At 46.1% G+C, this 18,873-nt stretch overlaps 1 protein-coding gene across 1 annotated transcript in view; it reads right to left on the minus strand.

Moving 5' to 3' along the window:
• The window catches only part of LOC119966320 (E3 ubiquitin-protein ligase HECW1-like), a 664,661-nt gene that overhangs the window by 416,237 nt on the left and 229,551 nt on the right, over positions 1-18,873 (minus strand). Inside the window, 1 exon segment of the mRNA XM_038797802.1 lies at positions 7,694-7,788. Within this exon segment, the coding sequence (XP_038653730.1) occupies positions 7,694-7,788 (95 nt within the window).

Below are 18,873 nucleotides of genomic sequence, written 5' to 3' on the forward strand. Positions count from 1 at the left end.
TGCAAGTGAATGGAACAGCCTTGAAGATGGAAGTCAATACTAGGGCATCAGTTATAGTTATGCGGGAACAGACTTTTGATGATATTTGAGAAGGGGCTCAGACTCTGAATTTGGGTAGCCTGACAGCCAAGCTGTCAACCTATACGGGGAAAACCCTAAAAACGTTTGGGACTACCAGTACATCAGTAGCTTACAAGGACAAGAGGCCCAACTGCCTTTGATGGTCGTAGACCAAGGATGGTATTGGTTTTATAGATTATAGAACAGTACAGCACAGAACAGGCCCTTCAGCCCTCAATGTTGTGCCGAGCCATGATCACCCTACTCAAACCCACGTATCCACCCTATACCCGTAACTCAACAGCCCCCCCTTAACCTTACTTTTATTAGGACACTACGGGCAATTTAGCATGGCCAATCCACCTAACCCGCACATCTTTGGACTGTGGGAGGAAACCGGAGCACCCGGAGGAAACCCACGCACACAGGGGGAGGACGTGCAGACTCCACACAGACAGTGACCCAGCCGGGAATCGAACCTGGGACCCTGGAGCTGTGAAGCATTTATGCTAACCACCATGCTACCCTGTTGCAGCGAATTAAACTAAATTGACTGGAAATCTTCACAGTTGCAAACAAAGGTTTTCAAGATGTCCTGCTAAGATATGAGGACGTGTTCCACAATGAGTATTGTCGGATCAAGGACATCAAGGTCAAAATGTATGTTGATGCAGACCAGCCCCTTTCACCCTACATCAAAAAGTTAAAGCTGAGCTAAAGCGATAGAGGAACTGGGAGTTATTAAACAAGTGCAATTTTCCCAGTGGGAGACCACCAGAGTCTCCGTGCTGAAGCCAAACTAATCAGTAAGACCACTTGCGGATTATAAACTCACTGTCAATCAGGCTGCTCAGGTGGATAGGTACATGATCCCCAGAAACAAAGACCTCTACGCTAAGCTGGCAGGAGGCCTCTCCTACTCTAAGCTGGATCTACTCTACACATGTACCCGCAGACAGAGCTAGAAGAGGAGTCCCAAACGTTGACCACAATCAATACACGTAAGGGCTTATTTACCTACACAAGGCCACTATTCAGCATTTCCTTGGCTTGCGCTATTTTCCAGCACACCATGAAAAACCTCCTTCAGGGTATCCCAAAAGTGATATTCTACCTAGACGATGTTTTGGTCACTGGAACCACAGATGAAGAGCACTTGTCATGCTTGGAGATTGTATTAAAGAGGTCCACTGATGCGGGAGCCCACCTTAAACACAAAAAATTTATCTTCCGGGCCTCTAAAGTCATTAGGTTTGGTTACCTACACGCACTCGAAGAAAAGGCCACAGCCATAGGAGAGATCCTAGCACTCAGGAATGTAGCCAAGCTGAAATCTTTGCTGGGAATGGTGAACTGTTATCATAGAATTTACAGTGCAGAAGGAGGCCATCCGGCCCATCGAGTCTGCACCGGCTCTTAGAAAGAGCCCCCTACCCAAGGTCAACACCTCCACCCTATCCCCATAACCCAGTAACCCCACCCAATACTAAGGGCAATTTTGGACACTAAGGGCAATTTAGCATGGCCAGTCCACCTAACCTGCACATCTTTGGACTGTGGGAGGAAACCGGAGCACCCGGAGGAAACCCACGCACACACGGGGAGGATGTGCAGACTCCGCACAGACAGTGACCCAAGCGGGAATCGAACCTGGGACCCTGGAGCTGTGAATCAATTGTGCTATCCACAATGCTACCGTGCTGCCCAATATGAAAATCGCTTATTGTCACGAGTAGGCTTCAATGAAGTTACTGTGAAAAGCCCCTAGTCGCCACATTCCGGCGTCTGTCCGGGGAGGCTGGTACGGGATTCGAACTGTGCTGCTGGCCTGCTTGGGCTGCTTTAAAAGCCAGCGATTTAGCCGAGAGAGCTAAACCAGCCCCTCTTATGGCAGATTTATTCCAAACGTGGTAATGACATTGGCACCACTTCACCAGTTACTAAGGAAACAACGACGTTGGCAATGGAAGGAGCAGAAAAGAAAAGCCTTCCACTTGGTAAAACAAGCTCTGCAATCTTTGAAACTCTTGGTTCAATATCGACCTGGGGAAGCTACACCTCGCCATATGGGATTCGGGCTGTTCTATCCCATAAGATGGAGGATGGATCGATATGACCAATCGCCTTTTCTTTGAGGACCCTCCCAGAAGTAAAGTGAAATTACGCCCAAATTGTAAAGAAGGTAATGAGGTAATGGGTAATGAACCAGGCCAGGTGTTAGATCTGGAGGTAGGTGAGCACTTTGGAAACAGTGACCACAATTCGGTGACCTTTACGTTAGTGATGGAAAGGGATAAGTATACCCCGCAGGGCAAGAGTTATAGCTGGGGGAAGGGCAATTATGATGCCATTAGACATGACTTAGGATGTGTTGGTTGGAGAAGTAGGCTGCAAGGGTTGGGCACACTGGATATGTGGAGCTTGTTCAAGGAACAGCTATTGCATGTTCTTGATAAGTACGTACCAGTCAGGCAGGGGGGAAGGGGTCGAGCGAGGGAACCGTGGTTTACCAAAGAAGTGGAATCTCTTGTTAAGAGGAAGAAGGAGGCCTATGTGAAGATGAGGCATGAAGTTTCAGTTGGGGCGCTTGATAGTTACAAGGAAGCGAGGAAGGATCTAAAGAGAGAGCTGAGACGAGCAAGGAGGGGACATGAGAAGTCTTTGGCAGGTAGGATCAAGGAAAACCCAAAAGCTTTCTATAGGTATGTCAGGAATAAAAGAATGACTAGGGTAAGAGTAGGGCCAGTCAAGGACAGTGGTGGGAAGTTGTGTGTGGAGGCTGAGGAGATAAGCGAGATACTAAATGAATACTTTTCGTCAATATTCACTCAAGAAAAAGATAATATTGTGGAGGAGAATGCTGAGACCCAGGCTATTAGAATAGATGGCATTGAGGTGCGTAGGGAAGAAGTGTTGGCAATTCTGGACAAGGTGAAAATAGATAAGTCCCTGGGGCCGGATGGGATTTATCCTAGGATTCTCTGGGAAGCCAGGGAAGAGATTGCTGAGCCTTTGGCTTTGATTTTTAGGTCATCATTGGCTACAGGAATAGTGCCAGAGGACTGGAGGATAGCAAATGTGGTCCCTTTGTTCAAGAAGGGGAGTAGAGATAACCCCGGTAACTATAGGCCGGTGAGCCTAAATTCTGTGGTGGGTAAGGTCTTGGAGAGGATTATAAAAGATACGATTTATAATCATCTAGATAGGAATAATATGATTAGGGATAGTCAGCATGGTTTTGTGAAGGGTAGGTCATGCCTCACAAACCTTATCGAGTTCTTTGAGAAGGTGACTGAACAGGTAGACGAGGGTAGAGCAGTTGATGTGGTGTATATGGATTTCAGTAAAGCGTTTGACAAGGTTCCCCACGGTCGGCTATTGCAGAAAATACGGAGGCTGGGGATTGAGGGTGATTTAGAGATGTGGATCAGAAATTGGCTAGTTGAAAGAAGACAGAGAGTGGTAGTTGATGGGAAATGTTCAGAATGGAGTTCAGTTACGAGTGGCGTACCACAAGGATCTGTTCTGGGGCCGTTGCTGTTTGTCATTTTTATAAATGACCTAGAGGAGGGCGCAGAAGGATGGGTGAGTAAATTTGCAGACGACACTAAAGTCGGTGGAGTTGTAGACAGTGCGGAAGGATGTTGCAGGTTACAGAGGGACATAGATAAGCTGCAGAGCTGGGCTGAGAGGTGGCAAATGGAGTTTAATGTGGAGAAGTGTGAGGTGATTCACTTTGGAAAGAATAACAGGAATGCGGAATATTTGGCTAATGGTAAAATTCTTGGTAGTGTGGATGAGCAGAGGGATCTCGGTGTCCATGTACATAGATCCCTGAAAGTTGCCACCCAGGTTGATAGGGTTGTGAAGAAGGCCTATGGTGTGTTGGCCTTTATTGGTAGAGGGATTGAGTTCCGGAGCCATGAGGTCATGTTGCAGTTGTACAAAACTCTAGTACGGCCGCATTTGGAGTATTGCGTACAGTTCTGGTCGCCTCATTATAGGAAGGACGTGGAAGCTTTGGAACGGGTGCAGAGGAGATTTACCAGGATGTTGCCTGGTATGGAGGGAAAATCTTATGAGGAAAGGCTGATGGACTTGAGGTTGTTTTCGTTAGAGAGAAGAAGGTTAAGAGGTGACTTAATAGAGGCATACAAAATGATCAGAGGGTTAGATAGGGTGGACAGCGAGAGCCTTCTCCCGCGGATGGAGGTGGCTAGCACGAGGGGACATAGCCTTAAATTGAGGGGTAATAGATATAGGACAGAGGTCAGAGGTGGGTTTTTTACGCAAAGAGTGGTGAGGCCGTGGAATGCCCTACCTGCAACAGTAGTGAACTCGCCAACATTGAGGGCATTTAAAAGTTTATTGGATAAGCATATGGATGATAAGGGCATAGTGTAGGTTAGATGGCCTTTAGTTTTTCTTTAGTTTTTTTTTTTCCATGTCGGTGCAACATCGAGGGCCGAAGGGCCTGTACTGCGCTGTATCGTTCTATGTTCTATGTTCTATGTTCTAAGGGACTGGCCATCATCTATGGTGTAAAAAGTTCCACCAATATGCCTATGGTCAGCAATTCGTCATAATAACCGACCATATGCCGCTATTGGGTCTTTTGCAAGAGGACAAGCCAATAAGCACAATTACCTCTACCAAGGTGGAACATTGGGCCTTGCTGCCAGCGGACTACAATTATACCTTCCAACAAAGGACTGACACGCAAATATCTAATGCGAACACATTGAATCGACTCCCCTCACTATAAAGCAAGTGGCACCACCGCCAGTTCCCCAAGATATCATCTTGGCATTAAACTTCTTAGCTCCCTTGTTGGTGTCATCCAGGCATATACACAATTGGACTCAATGAGATTCGGTATTGCTTAAGGTGAAGTGGTTGATACAAACAGGTTTGCACCACGAGAAATCCGAACAGTTGAGGCCCTACTTATTGCGCAAGGATGAATTAACCTGCAAGGGTGAAGCAATACTTTGGGGCTCTGGACTCGTCGCTCCACCCCCAGCGATGGAACTCTTTTACAAGAAGTACACAGTGCCCACTGGGCCAGGTAAAAATGAAGGTGCTGCTTTGTAGCTATATTTGGTGGTCAGGGATCAATAAAGCTATTGAGGAAGTATTATGGCAATGCGTTCCCTGCTACACCCAACAATCATTACCTCCTTTGGCCAAACTCCATCCCTGCAAGTGGTTGGGCTTCTCATGGACCAGAATGCAAGTTGACTATGCAGGCCCTTTCTTAGGCAGGATGTTTCTTGACCTGGTAGTGCCTCATTCCAAATGGCCATTTATATTAGAGATGGGAGCTATGGCTTCAGCAGCTTCTATGGATGCCTGAGGCCGGGCATTTGGCATTCATAGCCCGCCAGAAGTCATTGGGCGGGATTCTCCAATAACGGGGCTATGTCCCCACGCCAGCATGAAAAGTGGCGCCAACCATTCCGGCGTCAGCGGTCCCCGATAATGGGGAATGCTCCCCTTTCTCGGGAGCTAGGAGTGGTCCCCGCAGCTCCAGCCAGCGCAGAAAGGCTGGCGCGAGTTCGCACATGTGAGGAGCGGCCAGTGTATTTCCGCGCATGTGCTACAGCCTGCGCAGGGGTTCCCTTTTCCGTGCCGACTCGGGGCAATATACAGGGGTCTGGCGCGGAGTAAAATAGGCCCCCACGGAACCAGCCCGCCCTCCAATCGATAGGCCCCAATTGCGGGCCAGGCCACCGTGGGGGCTCCCCCAGGGGTAGGATCTCCCCGCCCCCCCTCCTGGACGGCCTCCGCAGACTCACTTTCCAAGTCCCGCTGTGTGGGACCTGAGTAACCCACACTGGTGGGGCTCGGCCAAACTCGTCGGCCACTCGGCCCATTGGGGCCTGGAGAATCGCCGGGGGCCACTGTCAATGGCCCCCGACCGGCGCGGCGGGAATCTCGGGGGCACTCGCGAATGGGGAAGGCGGCGTCGGGGCGCGATTCTTGCATCCTCCCGCGGATTCTCCGACCGGCCGCTGGGTCGGAGATTCCCAGCCATTGTGTCCAATAATGGTACTCCTTTTACTAGAGTCGAACAGGATCTGGCAGACTAGGGCAGCCCCATATCACCCTGCATCCAGTGGTTTGATGGAATGGGCTGTACAGACTTTTAAGAATGCCACAAGGAAGCAATCAGACCAATCACTGAGCCATCAGTTGGCTAACGTCCTGTTGTCCTACAATAAGACCCACCCATGGAGTTATGCCGGATGAATAGCTTATGGGCTGTCACCTGTGAACCCCTTTGGACTTGATGGGCGTGATTTAACAAAATAAAAACAGTCCTGTTTTGGGTGCGAATAGAGAGGTGTTTCTCAGAGCCCGCAGCATCAAGAACGGTCCCACCATCAAACGGAACTTTATTTTTTGGGGGGGGCCTCTGCACGGAATGCCCTGAGGAGGCTGCACATACCTCCCTAGTTGGTCAGTGCAGGAAGAGATCAGGTTGCCATTTTTAAATGCCACCCTGACCTCTCAACCACACACAGTGGCCTCTGGATCTCCCCAACTCCTGAACTTGCCAATTGGGGGGCTCCTTGAGTTCCCTACCCCAACCCATCCCACCTCATAAGGGCAGGGCACCCTCGGGCCCGATCCCCGGCACAGGCAACTTCCACCCGGGCACCTTAGTAATGCCAGCATGGCACCCTGGCAATACCCTTGGCAGAGCGACCTGGCACCCTGTGCTGTATTGATTTATTGCTATTGACTTCAATGGAAATAAAAATCATGCTGCTAATTTATTAGCATGTCTGCTTGTGTAGCCATGAGGGAAGGGAAACAATTTGAGCTTGACCACGATTCCCAAATAATGAAAATAATCTAAGGACTTCCAAAGGTTGGAGCAATATGAAAATAGTCATCTGAATCAGTTACCAGACCCCACCAAGAAGAAAGACTTATAGAAGAGCAGGAAGGAAAAATTGGCAAATAATGTCTCTTTAATGAAAAACAATCCATTAACTATCCAAAGAATGAATCTGACATTTCTTTGATCATATTTTAAAAATATAAAACACAATGGGACCAGTCTCTCCATGAAAATTAACACTAACGCGCATTGCCTTACAGGCACAGGGAATCTTCAAACCTTTATGTCAGTATAACATGAGGATGCCTATGTACTTTCATTAATAGCATTTTATAAATGATAGGAATAAGCCCTGAAGAGGGACGAATTTTAGGTTAAGGCACCATCTCGCTCACAATGTAAAGCATTGAATTTAATGATAAACAGCATCGGTCAAACATAAGTAGATTTTTAAAACATTGTTAATTTGTGATCAAATGTGAAGAGATTTTATTTTATTTCAAAAGATAACTGAGATAGTTTGTATAGACCTCAGCATGTGAAAAAAGATGTTTGGAGAGAAGGACAGTGCCATAATGGTGTGATTTGCTACATTACAATTACAACACCATCTGTTGTCTTTCAGTCACTACAGACTGTGGTGCGAAAGAGGTCAAATTCTATTTTTATCTATACCTTTAGTCACATCTGAGCTTACCAGCACAGAAATGGAAAATTTATGTGGGTGATTACCTAATGATATCTACATGTATATATAGTAAACACATTACAGTCGGAACTCACAGGAGCAGAAGGATTTCTCACACTGATGCTTGGGGTTGTTGCTCGAAGTGCTCCACTGGCTCCATGGTAATACTTAAAGCAGATTTTTGTTTCAGCTGAAAGATAGATTAAGGTCATATTAAAGCTTCAGCAGATCACTATGTGAAACATTCATTCCTGTTGTTTTGCTGTTGTGGTTTGTACTAAACAAGAGCTACATTTTGATTCATTATAAATTTATTCTTTATTTTAGAATTGTAAAAAACAACTTTCTTACCAGTTTTCTCCCCCTAATCTATTATTTTAAAATCATGTTGTTTCCATATATGGAGTTGTTCTACCTTCTGGTACTTCACCCAAGTAGCCATTATTCACTTCTGAATCTTGACAGCAAGTGTCAAAGGAGTATTTGACTGTGCAGGCATCAAAGTCAAGTACAATGTCATTCTCATACAACATCCAGATGTATGCACAACCAGCAAGATCACTAGTTGGCAGAGAGGTGCAGGAATTTACACTCCCTAATCTCCAGCATATTTCAAAGAAGCAACAACACGCCAATCACAAAACATTGCAGAGATACTCATTAAGCGCAAAGAAAGAACAGAGTTTATGTTTTGATGTCTTTGTTTAAATCAATCATTTCCTATGACATTCGTTCATTCACTGCTGTCATCCTCTTCCCAGAAGGCTGACTACTATGAATCTCCCCACGTCTCTCCTGTGTTGCCCTTGTAACATTAAATAACCTATTTTTTGCAGATCCATTTGCACAAGCATTAAACTTGTTAAGGGGGTAAGATGTGTCTCATCCACATAAAAATAGGCTGCACATTCACAAGCCCAACTGTAGCAAATTCAACACCATGCTATCATTAGCCACTCAGCATCAGGTCTGAGTTTAATCCAGATAAAAAAATTATGAATTTAGGACTTTTAAAGAAATTATGAATTAAGAGTAGGAGTAGGTCCCTCGATCCTGCTCAATCTAGCTTAAAAAAACCTACTGAGAAGACAGTTTATCCCTTTTAATCTTCCAAGGACTGTTCCAGAATAAATAGATACTGCTGTATTAGAGGGGGATTGATGAGGGAATAATCACCTAAGTACGAGTTCCTGGAAAAATGAAATAAATGGGAAAGCAATAGGAGTGTGAAATAGCACTTCTTCAACTGATGTGACTGAAGCCCTGAAATTGCTTTCTGTCCTTATTAATTTAAGTTAACTTCTGACCCATGGTAAAATCTCAGCATTTAAAGATTACATGAAGCTTTTCACCTGAGGCATACTTACTCAGTATCTGTAGCTTAATTCCCTTCATTCCCAGTGGATCAATTCCATTACATAGATGGTCCTCTGCTACAATCAAGATTAAGGCCACTTGCAAGTATGTAAAGTGCAGCAAGGAGTGTTCTACTTTCTACATGGATTTGGAAAGATCGTTTCTGTGTTTGTGTAGTAAAATATTGCTGTTATTTTCTGCTGACAAGATAGAAATTTTCACTTGAAAGATTACTTGGACTGTTTTTAATTAAAGTTGCCCTCCAAGCCACATTCCTTCTTCACTTGGAATTATATCACCTTGTCTTCCCTGCTGCTGGTTCAATATCCTGGAACTCCCTTCCTAATATTACGGGCCAGGGTTTAGAGAACCCCAAAGCGTATCATGGAGTTCACCTGACCCACAACTCTTAATAGAGTTTGGTTATGGGGAGCACAAGGGTCCACTTTACAGGTGTGATGCAACAGAGATCTAAAGTACTTTTAAAACAAAACCATGTTTATTATTTGAATCCAGTTAACATTTTATAAACACATCGAAACATCTTAGCAACTATCAACTCAAATATTTCCCCCAAAGAATACAGTACTCTATCAGTAACCCTTAATCTTTCCTAGAAACATCCATAAGACAAATACCCTCTTTAACAAAGACAGCAGGTTTAAATTCTCTACTGAGAGCAATTATCACTTTTAAATTAGCAAGTGATCTTAAGACATTCTTTTAATACAGAGAGAGATCAAAATTAAACCTTGTTTGGCTGGATGCAGCTCCAACTCTGAAAACAAAACTAAACACACGCTGTAGCTGCCAGCTCAAAAACGAAAATAAAAGCAGACAGACAGCCCAGCTCCACCGACACTCTGACATCACTGCAGCTATTTGATAAACACCCTTTTCTTAAAGGTACAGCCACTACAGCTATATGATAAACACCCTTTCTTAAACGTACACTCACATGACACCACCAGCACTTCTGGTCTAACTGCAGCAGATGGACAGGAGCAGTTCACCGCTGCCTTCTCAAGGGCAATTAGGGATCATCACCAAATGCTGATCTTGCCAGCGGTACTCACATTCCAAAAAAGCATTTTTAGAAATTCACAGAGGTGTTATTTATTAATGTAAAAGAAAGCGCTCAAATTTATACGATTTCTGGAATTTTCTGTCCCCTCCCGGTGGTAAGATCTTCCGATCCCGCTGAAGTCTACACACATTTGAATAGCTCGCATCCACTCTGTGTGGCAGGGGGAGGGGGAGGGGGGTGCAGAAAATCCTGGCCAGTATCTTTCACACTTTCACACTCTCGGGACTTCTCAAAGTGCTTCAAAGTAAAGTACGACTTTTGAACAGGGGTAAATGCAGCATACAATTTGCCCATTACTAGGTACCACAAACAACGGTGAAATAAAGGTCAATTAATCTGTTTCTGCTGATGTTGGTTATGGGGTAAGTATTGTCCAGGCCTCTGGTGGAGGCTAGCAGTGGCCGTACCGTGCATCATGGTGGACATAGCCCACGGATCCTGACCTCAAAAATAGTACCCCCCTTCGGCCGGCTCATGCATCCCGGACTGCCCCACCACAGTGCCCCCAGCCCCGAATAATGTCAGCCCTTCCCAGACTGTGGCAGCACGATTTATTGATGACATAATCACTTTCGTAATATATTTCACTCCATTGAAAACTTGCGAATATTCTTTTCTTTTTATTTTCATTTGGTCGGTCAAAAATACTCACCTTTAAATTGCCTTGTCTCCAATGTTCCCTTTAAAATTTACTTGCTGTCTGCAACCTATTTTTTTTTTCAGAGTACAGACCTTGTACATATTTTTTGCGTGGTCATACACATGCATTATTCATCATAGAGCGAAGCGAAAGCGCGAATGCTATCGCTCAAGTTGCTGCATGGCTGTGCGCCCACACAATTTAGCAGGAACATTAATAATGTTCTTTTCCTACTAAGACTAGCATAATCAGTGTTTTATTGTTCCTGTGTAAAGCCTGTTTTTAACATATGTCAAATCAATGGAAGAGCTTAAGCCTATAGTAAACATAAAAGTTATGAAATTTAACCGAAAATAAATGAACTATTAATTCAGGGGGAGGGGGAAGCTGTAGCACAGAGTGATTCAGCAGATACTGATGAAAAATATTCAAAGGGTGGGATTCTCCAATCCCCAGCCACGTGTCTCTTGGCGGTGCGCGATTCACTGACAGCGGGATTCTCTCTTCCCACGGCTTTTCAATGGGATTTCCCATTGAAGCCACCTGCGCCTCCGGGAAACCCCCCTGGCACGGGTGCACTGCCAGTGGGAAAAGAGAATCCCAACGGCCGCAGAATGCCGGACAATATTTCATTATAAAGCAAAGAATAAAATCTATTCAGCTGAACAGAGTATTCCAACTTTATTATTTCATTCAGCGCTTAATTATTTTAGTACACTTAAAAAGGTCCTAACAGGCAGAGATGGGTGAAAAGGCTGCTTGTTCCAGGATGTGCCATGGTCTCCAGGAAAGAACGTGGGCGGTTAAGGGTAATGAAGATTTTTTAAATTATGTATCTCAACCTCCTTTTCAGTTTGAAATAGGCATGCTGCCGCCAGAGTGCTACTCAGACACTCCATTACAGGTCAAATGAAAATCAGTGGCCTAACAAGTTTTGATGTGGAGAAGACAACAATGAACTGGGGTGGGCACAGTAAGAAGTCTTACAACACCAGGTTAAAGTCCAACAGGTTTGTTTCGAATCACTAACTTTCGGAGCACTGCTCCTTCCTCAGGTGAATCACCTGAACCAACGTTTGAGCATGGCTTGTGCACAGCCATCTTGGCTAGTTTGCACAGATGAGAGATTTTCTTTCCTTATTCCAATGTAGTGTGCTCTTCACCTGTTTCTCCTCTATGCAACGCAGCAATCCTTTTCAATGATACAATGCCTAAATTTTGCTGTTGCAATAACAAGATACATTGGCATTCATCACCGTTATTCTTGTGAAACTGACAAACCTCTGACACCCGGACGTGCAGAGTTAACTGTGGAAATCCAATTGCTGCTGACAGTAATTCCCAGCTCCTCCACAGAGTGTGCTATTGAACTCCTTGCAAATGGAAATCGCTAATTTGAGGAGAACTTCCACTTTTTACGCTACCCTTGAAAAAGTTGCACTTTGTTGAATGATGCGTAAATGGGTCTTTAAACAGTATGGTAAGTCACAATTACTTACAAACAGCATCTCTGACCCTGGAAAAATAAATTTAGACTTCTGGAATGTCAAGTCTACACTCCATGCTCAAAATTAAATAGATATTTTAAATAATAAAAAATAAGTCAAGTTTGTTCATGATTTTTCAGCTGTTCACTGCGCTGAGGTTACTGTGAAAAGTCCCTAGTTGCCACATTCCAACTCCTGTTCAGGTACACAGAGGGAGAATTCAGAATGTCCAAATTACCTAACAGCACATCTTTCGGAACTTTTGGGAGGAAACTGGGGGGTAGGGGTGGGTGGGAGGGGGGTTGGGGGGGAGTGGGGTAGGGGGGTTGGGGGGGAGGGGGGTAGGGGGTAGGGGGCAACGGCGTGCAGAGGGGTGGTCGAAGGTGCGTTGGCCCCGGGGGGTTGGGGGGGAGGGGGGTTAGGGGGTAGGGGTAGGGGTGGGGGGGAGGGGGGGAGGGATAGGGGGTAGGGGGCAACGGCGTGCAGAGGGGTGGGCGAAGGTGCGTTGGCCCCGGGCATCCATTGGATGGGGGCATCAGCAGATCTTCCTCAAGGCTCCCCTTCCTCCCAGCTGCCTTGTCTTTGTTTGAGAGCGAGAGAGAGAGAGGGAGATTGTGGGGACAGACAGAGAGAGAGAGACAGAGAGAGGGAGTCCCGTCCGTCCTCTGGCTGAGAGCAGGGCTTTGGTGAGTATATTGCAATCTGCCTAAACCCAGGAATATTGCCTGGTTAAAATGCAGAGGGAAATGCTGGGATCCTGGGGTGGGAGATGTGTCTGGATTTGTCTATTTCTGCTTCAGCCTCTGCGATTTCAGGTCAGTTTCACAACAACAGGAAAAACACGCGGAGAGAGAGGGAAAAACTTTTGGCAAAGTTTCTGGGTTCTGCCTTTATAATTCACAACGCACCCCCCTACCCCTACCCCCACCCCCCCTACCTCTACTCTCACCCCTACCCCCCTACCCCTACCCCTATCCCCCTACCCCTACCCCCCACCTCTACCCCCACCCCTACCCCCACCCCCCCCACCCCTAACCCCCTACCCCCCCACCCCCTATCCCTCCCACCCCCCCCCCCCCCCGTGCACTCGATGTAGGTAACTGAACGGCGTCAACCATCATCAATGGTTGACGCCGTTATAAACCTACTTTGATTTTCGCCAACGTGACCCGTGGCCACGTCGGCGGGACTTCGGCCCATCCGAGCCGGTGAATAAAAATGCTTAAAAAAACAATGGCATCCCGCCGGCGCCAGCCGTTATCCGAGGCGGCCGGCGGGATTTGAAGAACGCCGTTTTATGGCGGGTGGGTGAATCTTTAACATGGCGGGAGCGGCAATATCGGCGCCGCCGGCCGATTCTCTGACCCTGCGTGGGGTTGGAGAATTTCGCCCCATATGTCTAAACATGCTGCCATTGTCCATGGGAAGAGAAAGCATTCAGATACCCAATGGAATATGGACCTCATTCATCCGTCACTGCTCTTGAGCAAATGAAGGAGAATAAATTAAGAATTGTCGACATTTAGATAAAAGAAAGAACACTGCTCCATGTAATGGCCAAATTCAATGACATTAACTCACTACCAACAAATGACCAATTGGCTAATTACAGCAGACCTGATTCGAGATGCAATAATCCTAATTCAAGGGTAAAAAGTGGGTTTGGGGAAACCATCTTGTTGTTTGAAGTGAGTACTGTAGGGGTTTCTTTCCCTTTACTCCACTTACAGGCTGGTGTTTGGGGGTCAGCCGATAGCTGAGTGTTTCTCTCCTACACGCCTCGGAATTTCGAAGGCCGGGGAATGCCGCAGGGGAGAGAGAGCGAGAGCGCTCACTAACCGGTACCCTGATACTTATATCACACAGCTATCCCAGAACCACCACCAAGGCATGGGTGATTCTCTCTCTTGTCGGTGGGACAAACTGCCACCCTGTACGTACTCCACTCGAGTAGTTCCCCAAGAGAGAGAAAAAGAGAGATCACGCTGTTTATGCCTAACCAGTAGTCTCCCTTGAGTGAGCGTTTCGAGGCGCCCAGATCACCCTCGGTTCTCGACTCCGGAATTATGGTCGAGGATAAAAGTTGTGACTTTGCCAGAGCGTGTCAGTGAGAGGGAAAGAAAGGAACAAGACAGACTCCAAACGAGTTTCAAACTTATAATTTACTTAACAACACCAAAATCAACCTCTCCAATATCCCATCACACATGAATAAAACTTATGCTTTATCTTATTACTACGGGAGAAAAGTACTAACGGACACAGCGAAAATCTTAATTTACACAATTTTTTCAGATGAGCTAAAGATTACTGGAGTTTAAAACGCTACCTCCCTCCCTTGCCTCTACTCCTATCTTAGTTCGGGAACTTCAACAAGTTGGCTGAGGATACTTACAATCCTAGAGGGGGCTCTGTCGTCTCCGGGTGCTTCCTTCCTTGGGTTGAAAAAGGTGCCGGCTGCTCTTCCCTCGTGTCACGATTCTACCAACCTCAAAACTCCCTCTGTCCCCCTCAGCATGTCTCTTTTTAAAGTCAATTTCAAAAGGCTGACTCCGCCCCCTAAGCAATTTCAAGGACAATGGATTTCTGGACACTGGCGGTTTCGGTTTTGGCTGAAACTGCCTTACCCTGTTGCTTGTCGATTTCAATGTCCTGTTTAATGCTTGTCGGCCAGTTTTAACAAACTGTTAATGTTTGTCCGGAGCTTCCTGAACGATATCCCATCAACAGGTTGGGTCTTTTGTTTTCTGTTAAGGGGCCAATTTGCGTGGCCATTGTCTCCCTGCTGGGCTGTTTTCTTCTCGTCTGCTGATCTCCATCTCCCTTTGTTCTTCTGGTGATTAGATCACCAGTGTGTCTGTGACTTTGCTACACCTGGATTCCTGTGGCTCGCACCTTTCCTGAGCCCAATCCATAGGCAGGTTAGGTTTGTCCTGCCGAGCCTTCTGAGAGGTTTTGTCAGCAAGCAGTCAGAGTTGGCCACTTTAAAATGTCAGGTTTCTCCTGAGTCCTTTTAAAAATATGGAGGATTGCCCTGAGACTTACAGTACTCCCTGGGCAGACTTTGGGGAAATTGTTGCCAATTGGAAAACCTGAGGATGATTTATGCTTCTACCCAATTGAAGTTGTAAAAGTTGGTTGTGTATTTGGGAAGTATACATTTTTTGTTTGAATAAACTATTATTTGCTATTTCAGAGTCCTGTCATACCTTGTAGTCAAGTTTTACTCAAACAAAAGCATTTTTGTGGGTCAATTAGGAACGGAGTAATTCGGTACACGTGACAAAATTAACAATCTAAATTTCAATTATATACCTCTTTAAAACTTACACCAGTTAAACACTCACTAAGTTAGCAAGTAAATTCATTTTAAAAGTATGTGATTAACTGAAGGCAGAAAGAACGGGAAACCCTTCTACCACTTCCTACCTGGCCATAACATCTCGAGCCAATTTACTGTGAACAGCTCTGGATCTTAAATATCCTCAATATTTTATCTTTCAGATTATATCCACCTCAAACTTCTTCTTCCAATGTGACATAGATCATCATTTTGCTGCCACTCTTTCTGTTGAAAATTGCAAGATCTGAGCATTTTGTTTTATTGCTCTCACTGCTGCCCTCACTATTGGGGACATGAAAATAAAGTTAGTTCAATGATAGCTGCCTGCAGTCCGACCTGGAGGGAAAATTCGAGAGTTTGAACATCTGAATTTGAGGAACTGCAAATGTTAAGTTGCATCCTCTACTAAGACACAAACGACAAATGTGCATTGATATGCCACACTAAGAAGACTGGCACCACAGCCTGGCATCGAGGCTCACCAGATTATACTGGGTGGCCTGATGGCCAGGCGTGGGCCTCTCCTACACACGTGGGTGGGAGGAGGCTCCTAAGTAAATGACCATTAATTGGCCACTTAAGAGCCTTAATTGATCCTGGGCAAGCGGAACACCTGATGCTACCCCTGCTGATAAAGCTGCAGTCGGGGTGAGGGTGGGCGAGTAGGTGCTGGGAGTGGTGCCATTGGCATGGTGTCCAACTGTAACCCTCTCTGAGAGCTCGGCCTGTAAATATCCAGCACAAAGATCTGTACTTGCTTAAAGCTCGTGAGATCTCTAATTTCACCAGTTCTGACAAATGGTCTTCAACCTGAAACAAGTCTGTTTCCCTCTCCATCGATGCTGCCTGACGTACTGAGCGTTTTGGGCATTCTCTGTTTTTATCCAATTTTTCCTATTCGTACAAAGGCCTACGTCTCCCATGTTATCTGATCCCAGCTTCAAATCCCTCCAAATCCCCTGCTTCACACTTTCCTCTAGGTTTCCTTCAGTCCCAGCATTCAGATCCTCTGTTCTGTTCTGTTCTTTCTCCTAGCCCAGTTGTTGTCCCCTCCATTCCTCCCTGCCCCCTGCTGCCTGTACCCCACTGTGGCCAGAAGCCCCAGCCTACCATTTCCTCCCTACCCAGAACCTGCGCTGTTTCAAGTCAATGGAAGCAAGTTTTGGGCAAAGTATAACATGGCATTTCTCTATTGTCCATTTCTGCTACTGGCCAAGATGAATATTTCAGAGTGAAATTCATGGAGAAAGATGGGGGTTATAAGTTCCGGGATCCAGGGTGCCATATCTTCAGGGGTACACCAAGCATGTGCTGGGGAACATCCGCTGAAGGTTCCAGGGTATGGATCGCACAGCAATTGCCTGGGAAGTGCAAAGTTCCCATGGGAAATTGTTCTATACAGAGAACCATCTGAAGATACTTCAGACCGTTCCAACTGGTAAACAGCAATAGTTACTCAGAAAATGTTAGAAGAATTAAAACAACTTCTAATATCTGGGTATCTATTTTACGGACTCACATGGACCCCCCCCCCCCTCCCAATGGGACTCTTCCTCTCCCCCCCCCTACTCCATACGGTGGAAGTGAGGGCTTAAGTGGGTCGATGTAGACTCGATGGGCCGAATGGCCTCCTTCTGCACTGTATGTACTATGTCTGCGGGGGTTTCCTCCGAGTGCTCCAGTTTCCTCCCACAGTCCAGGGATGTGCAGGTTCGGTGGGGTTATGGGGTTACAGGGATAGGGCGGGGCGTGGCCCCACGTAGGGAATTCTTTCAGCGGGTTGCTGCAGACTCAATGGGCCCAGATCATCTGGTCTCTGGACCAGAGGGCGCAATCCAATGGCTCCGCTGCACCCAAATGTCAGCTCGCCGCAACTCCAATACCACTTTACATCCCCCGTCCCATCACCCCTGAGTCATTCCCGCCAGTCCCAAGCTGCCATTCTCCCCTTATGCCAAGGAGTTCAACGAGGAAACTGGTGACCTCAGACACAACTGCACAAAGCAGACTGGTGCAACGGCACCTTTAAACAATCGTGAGCCAGGTGCTATGGGATTTTCTGAAACGTTGACTTAATCTTGAAGGTAGGACACGATTACAAAATGTTTTAATATAATGAATGTTCATGGCATGCAAAGGCATTACAAGTAGATGCCATGGGACAGTGTGAGGCCAAGCTGCCTCAAATATGTCTCTGATTTCAACTCTAAATTTGAACCCACTGCCGGGAATGTGAAAGTTCGGCTCCTGTCTAATTATGTCACCTCTCCCGCACCTGTATTTTCAGTTCTTACTGGTCCCATTAAATACCTCCCAATACTTTGGGCTGGATTCTCCAATAATGGGGCTATGCCCCCACGCCAGCGTAAAAACGCTAGCGTTTCACTCTGGGCTTTCCTTAAGAAAGTCCTGAGTGATTCTCCCATCTGCAGGGGGCTGGCAGGGCCCTGGAGTGTTTCTTGCAGCTCTGGCTGCCGATACGGGGCCCTGCACTTCCTGCGCATGCACACGGCGGTGACCTGCAGCGCCCCGTGGACTCGGACCGCGGCGCTGCACCAAAAATGTAGGACCCACCCACCGGAGAATTGCGGGAGCAGCGCCGGTCCAAATTTCCGGTTTGATGACCATTCTCCCCCCCCCCCCCCCCCCCCCCCCCCCCCCCCAAGGCTGAACGCAATTTTGGTGCAAAGGCTCAGAGAATCCAGCTATTTCCGATTGAGCAATAGCAGGGGTAATCAACAAATGCATTTTAAAAATAGCTGCAATATAACTCAAGTATACTAATAGCAGTTAGCAATATCTTTTCAATGCCTGTTACAATTTACTTTCCTCCAAAGAAATGAAGAACACATTGCCACACTTTCAGATTCCCTAGCAAAAACAGTAACAGCAATATTAAAAGGTGAAATTCTAAGATTAACACAATCTGCTTGCCTACATTGAGCACACACAGGAATCCTATAATTGAGCACCACAGGCCAATTTGCAGGACTCGAGAGTTGACGTTTTTCATTACATTCTGTGACAGTTAAGCACAGTTGTTGAATGAATTACATGCAATTTATTTTCACATTTCAATTCCTTTTAGTCTTCTCAGTTTCAAAACCCGTTACAGGAGCAATTGAATGTTTTGTTGCAAGATGCAGACAAAAATAGAAGCTAATAAATTACCTTGGAGCAGTTGCAACACTTCCTGCTGCCTATATTTTGTAGAAGGTGAAGCCCAAAGGCCAGCATTCACCCCTGCCAGTGAAGCTGATGCTCTGCTAATAACCTGTGAAAAGTCACCAGTTTAAAACACGGGCAGAGTTTCACATGGCAGAATTTAGGACCTCAAACAAACATTTTTATTGTCAAATGAA

Source organism: Scyliorhinus canicula, chromosome 5 (assembly GCF_902713615.1).
Source record: "Scyliorhinus canicula chromosome 5, sScyCan1.1, whole genome shotgun sequence".
In the NCBI taxonomy this organism is placed as follows: Eukaryota; Metazoa; Chordata; class Chondrichthyes; order Carcharhiniformes; family Scyliorhinidae; genus Scyliorhinus; species Scyliorhinus canicula.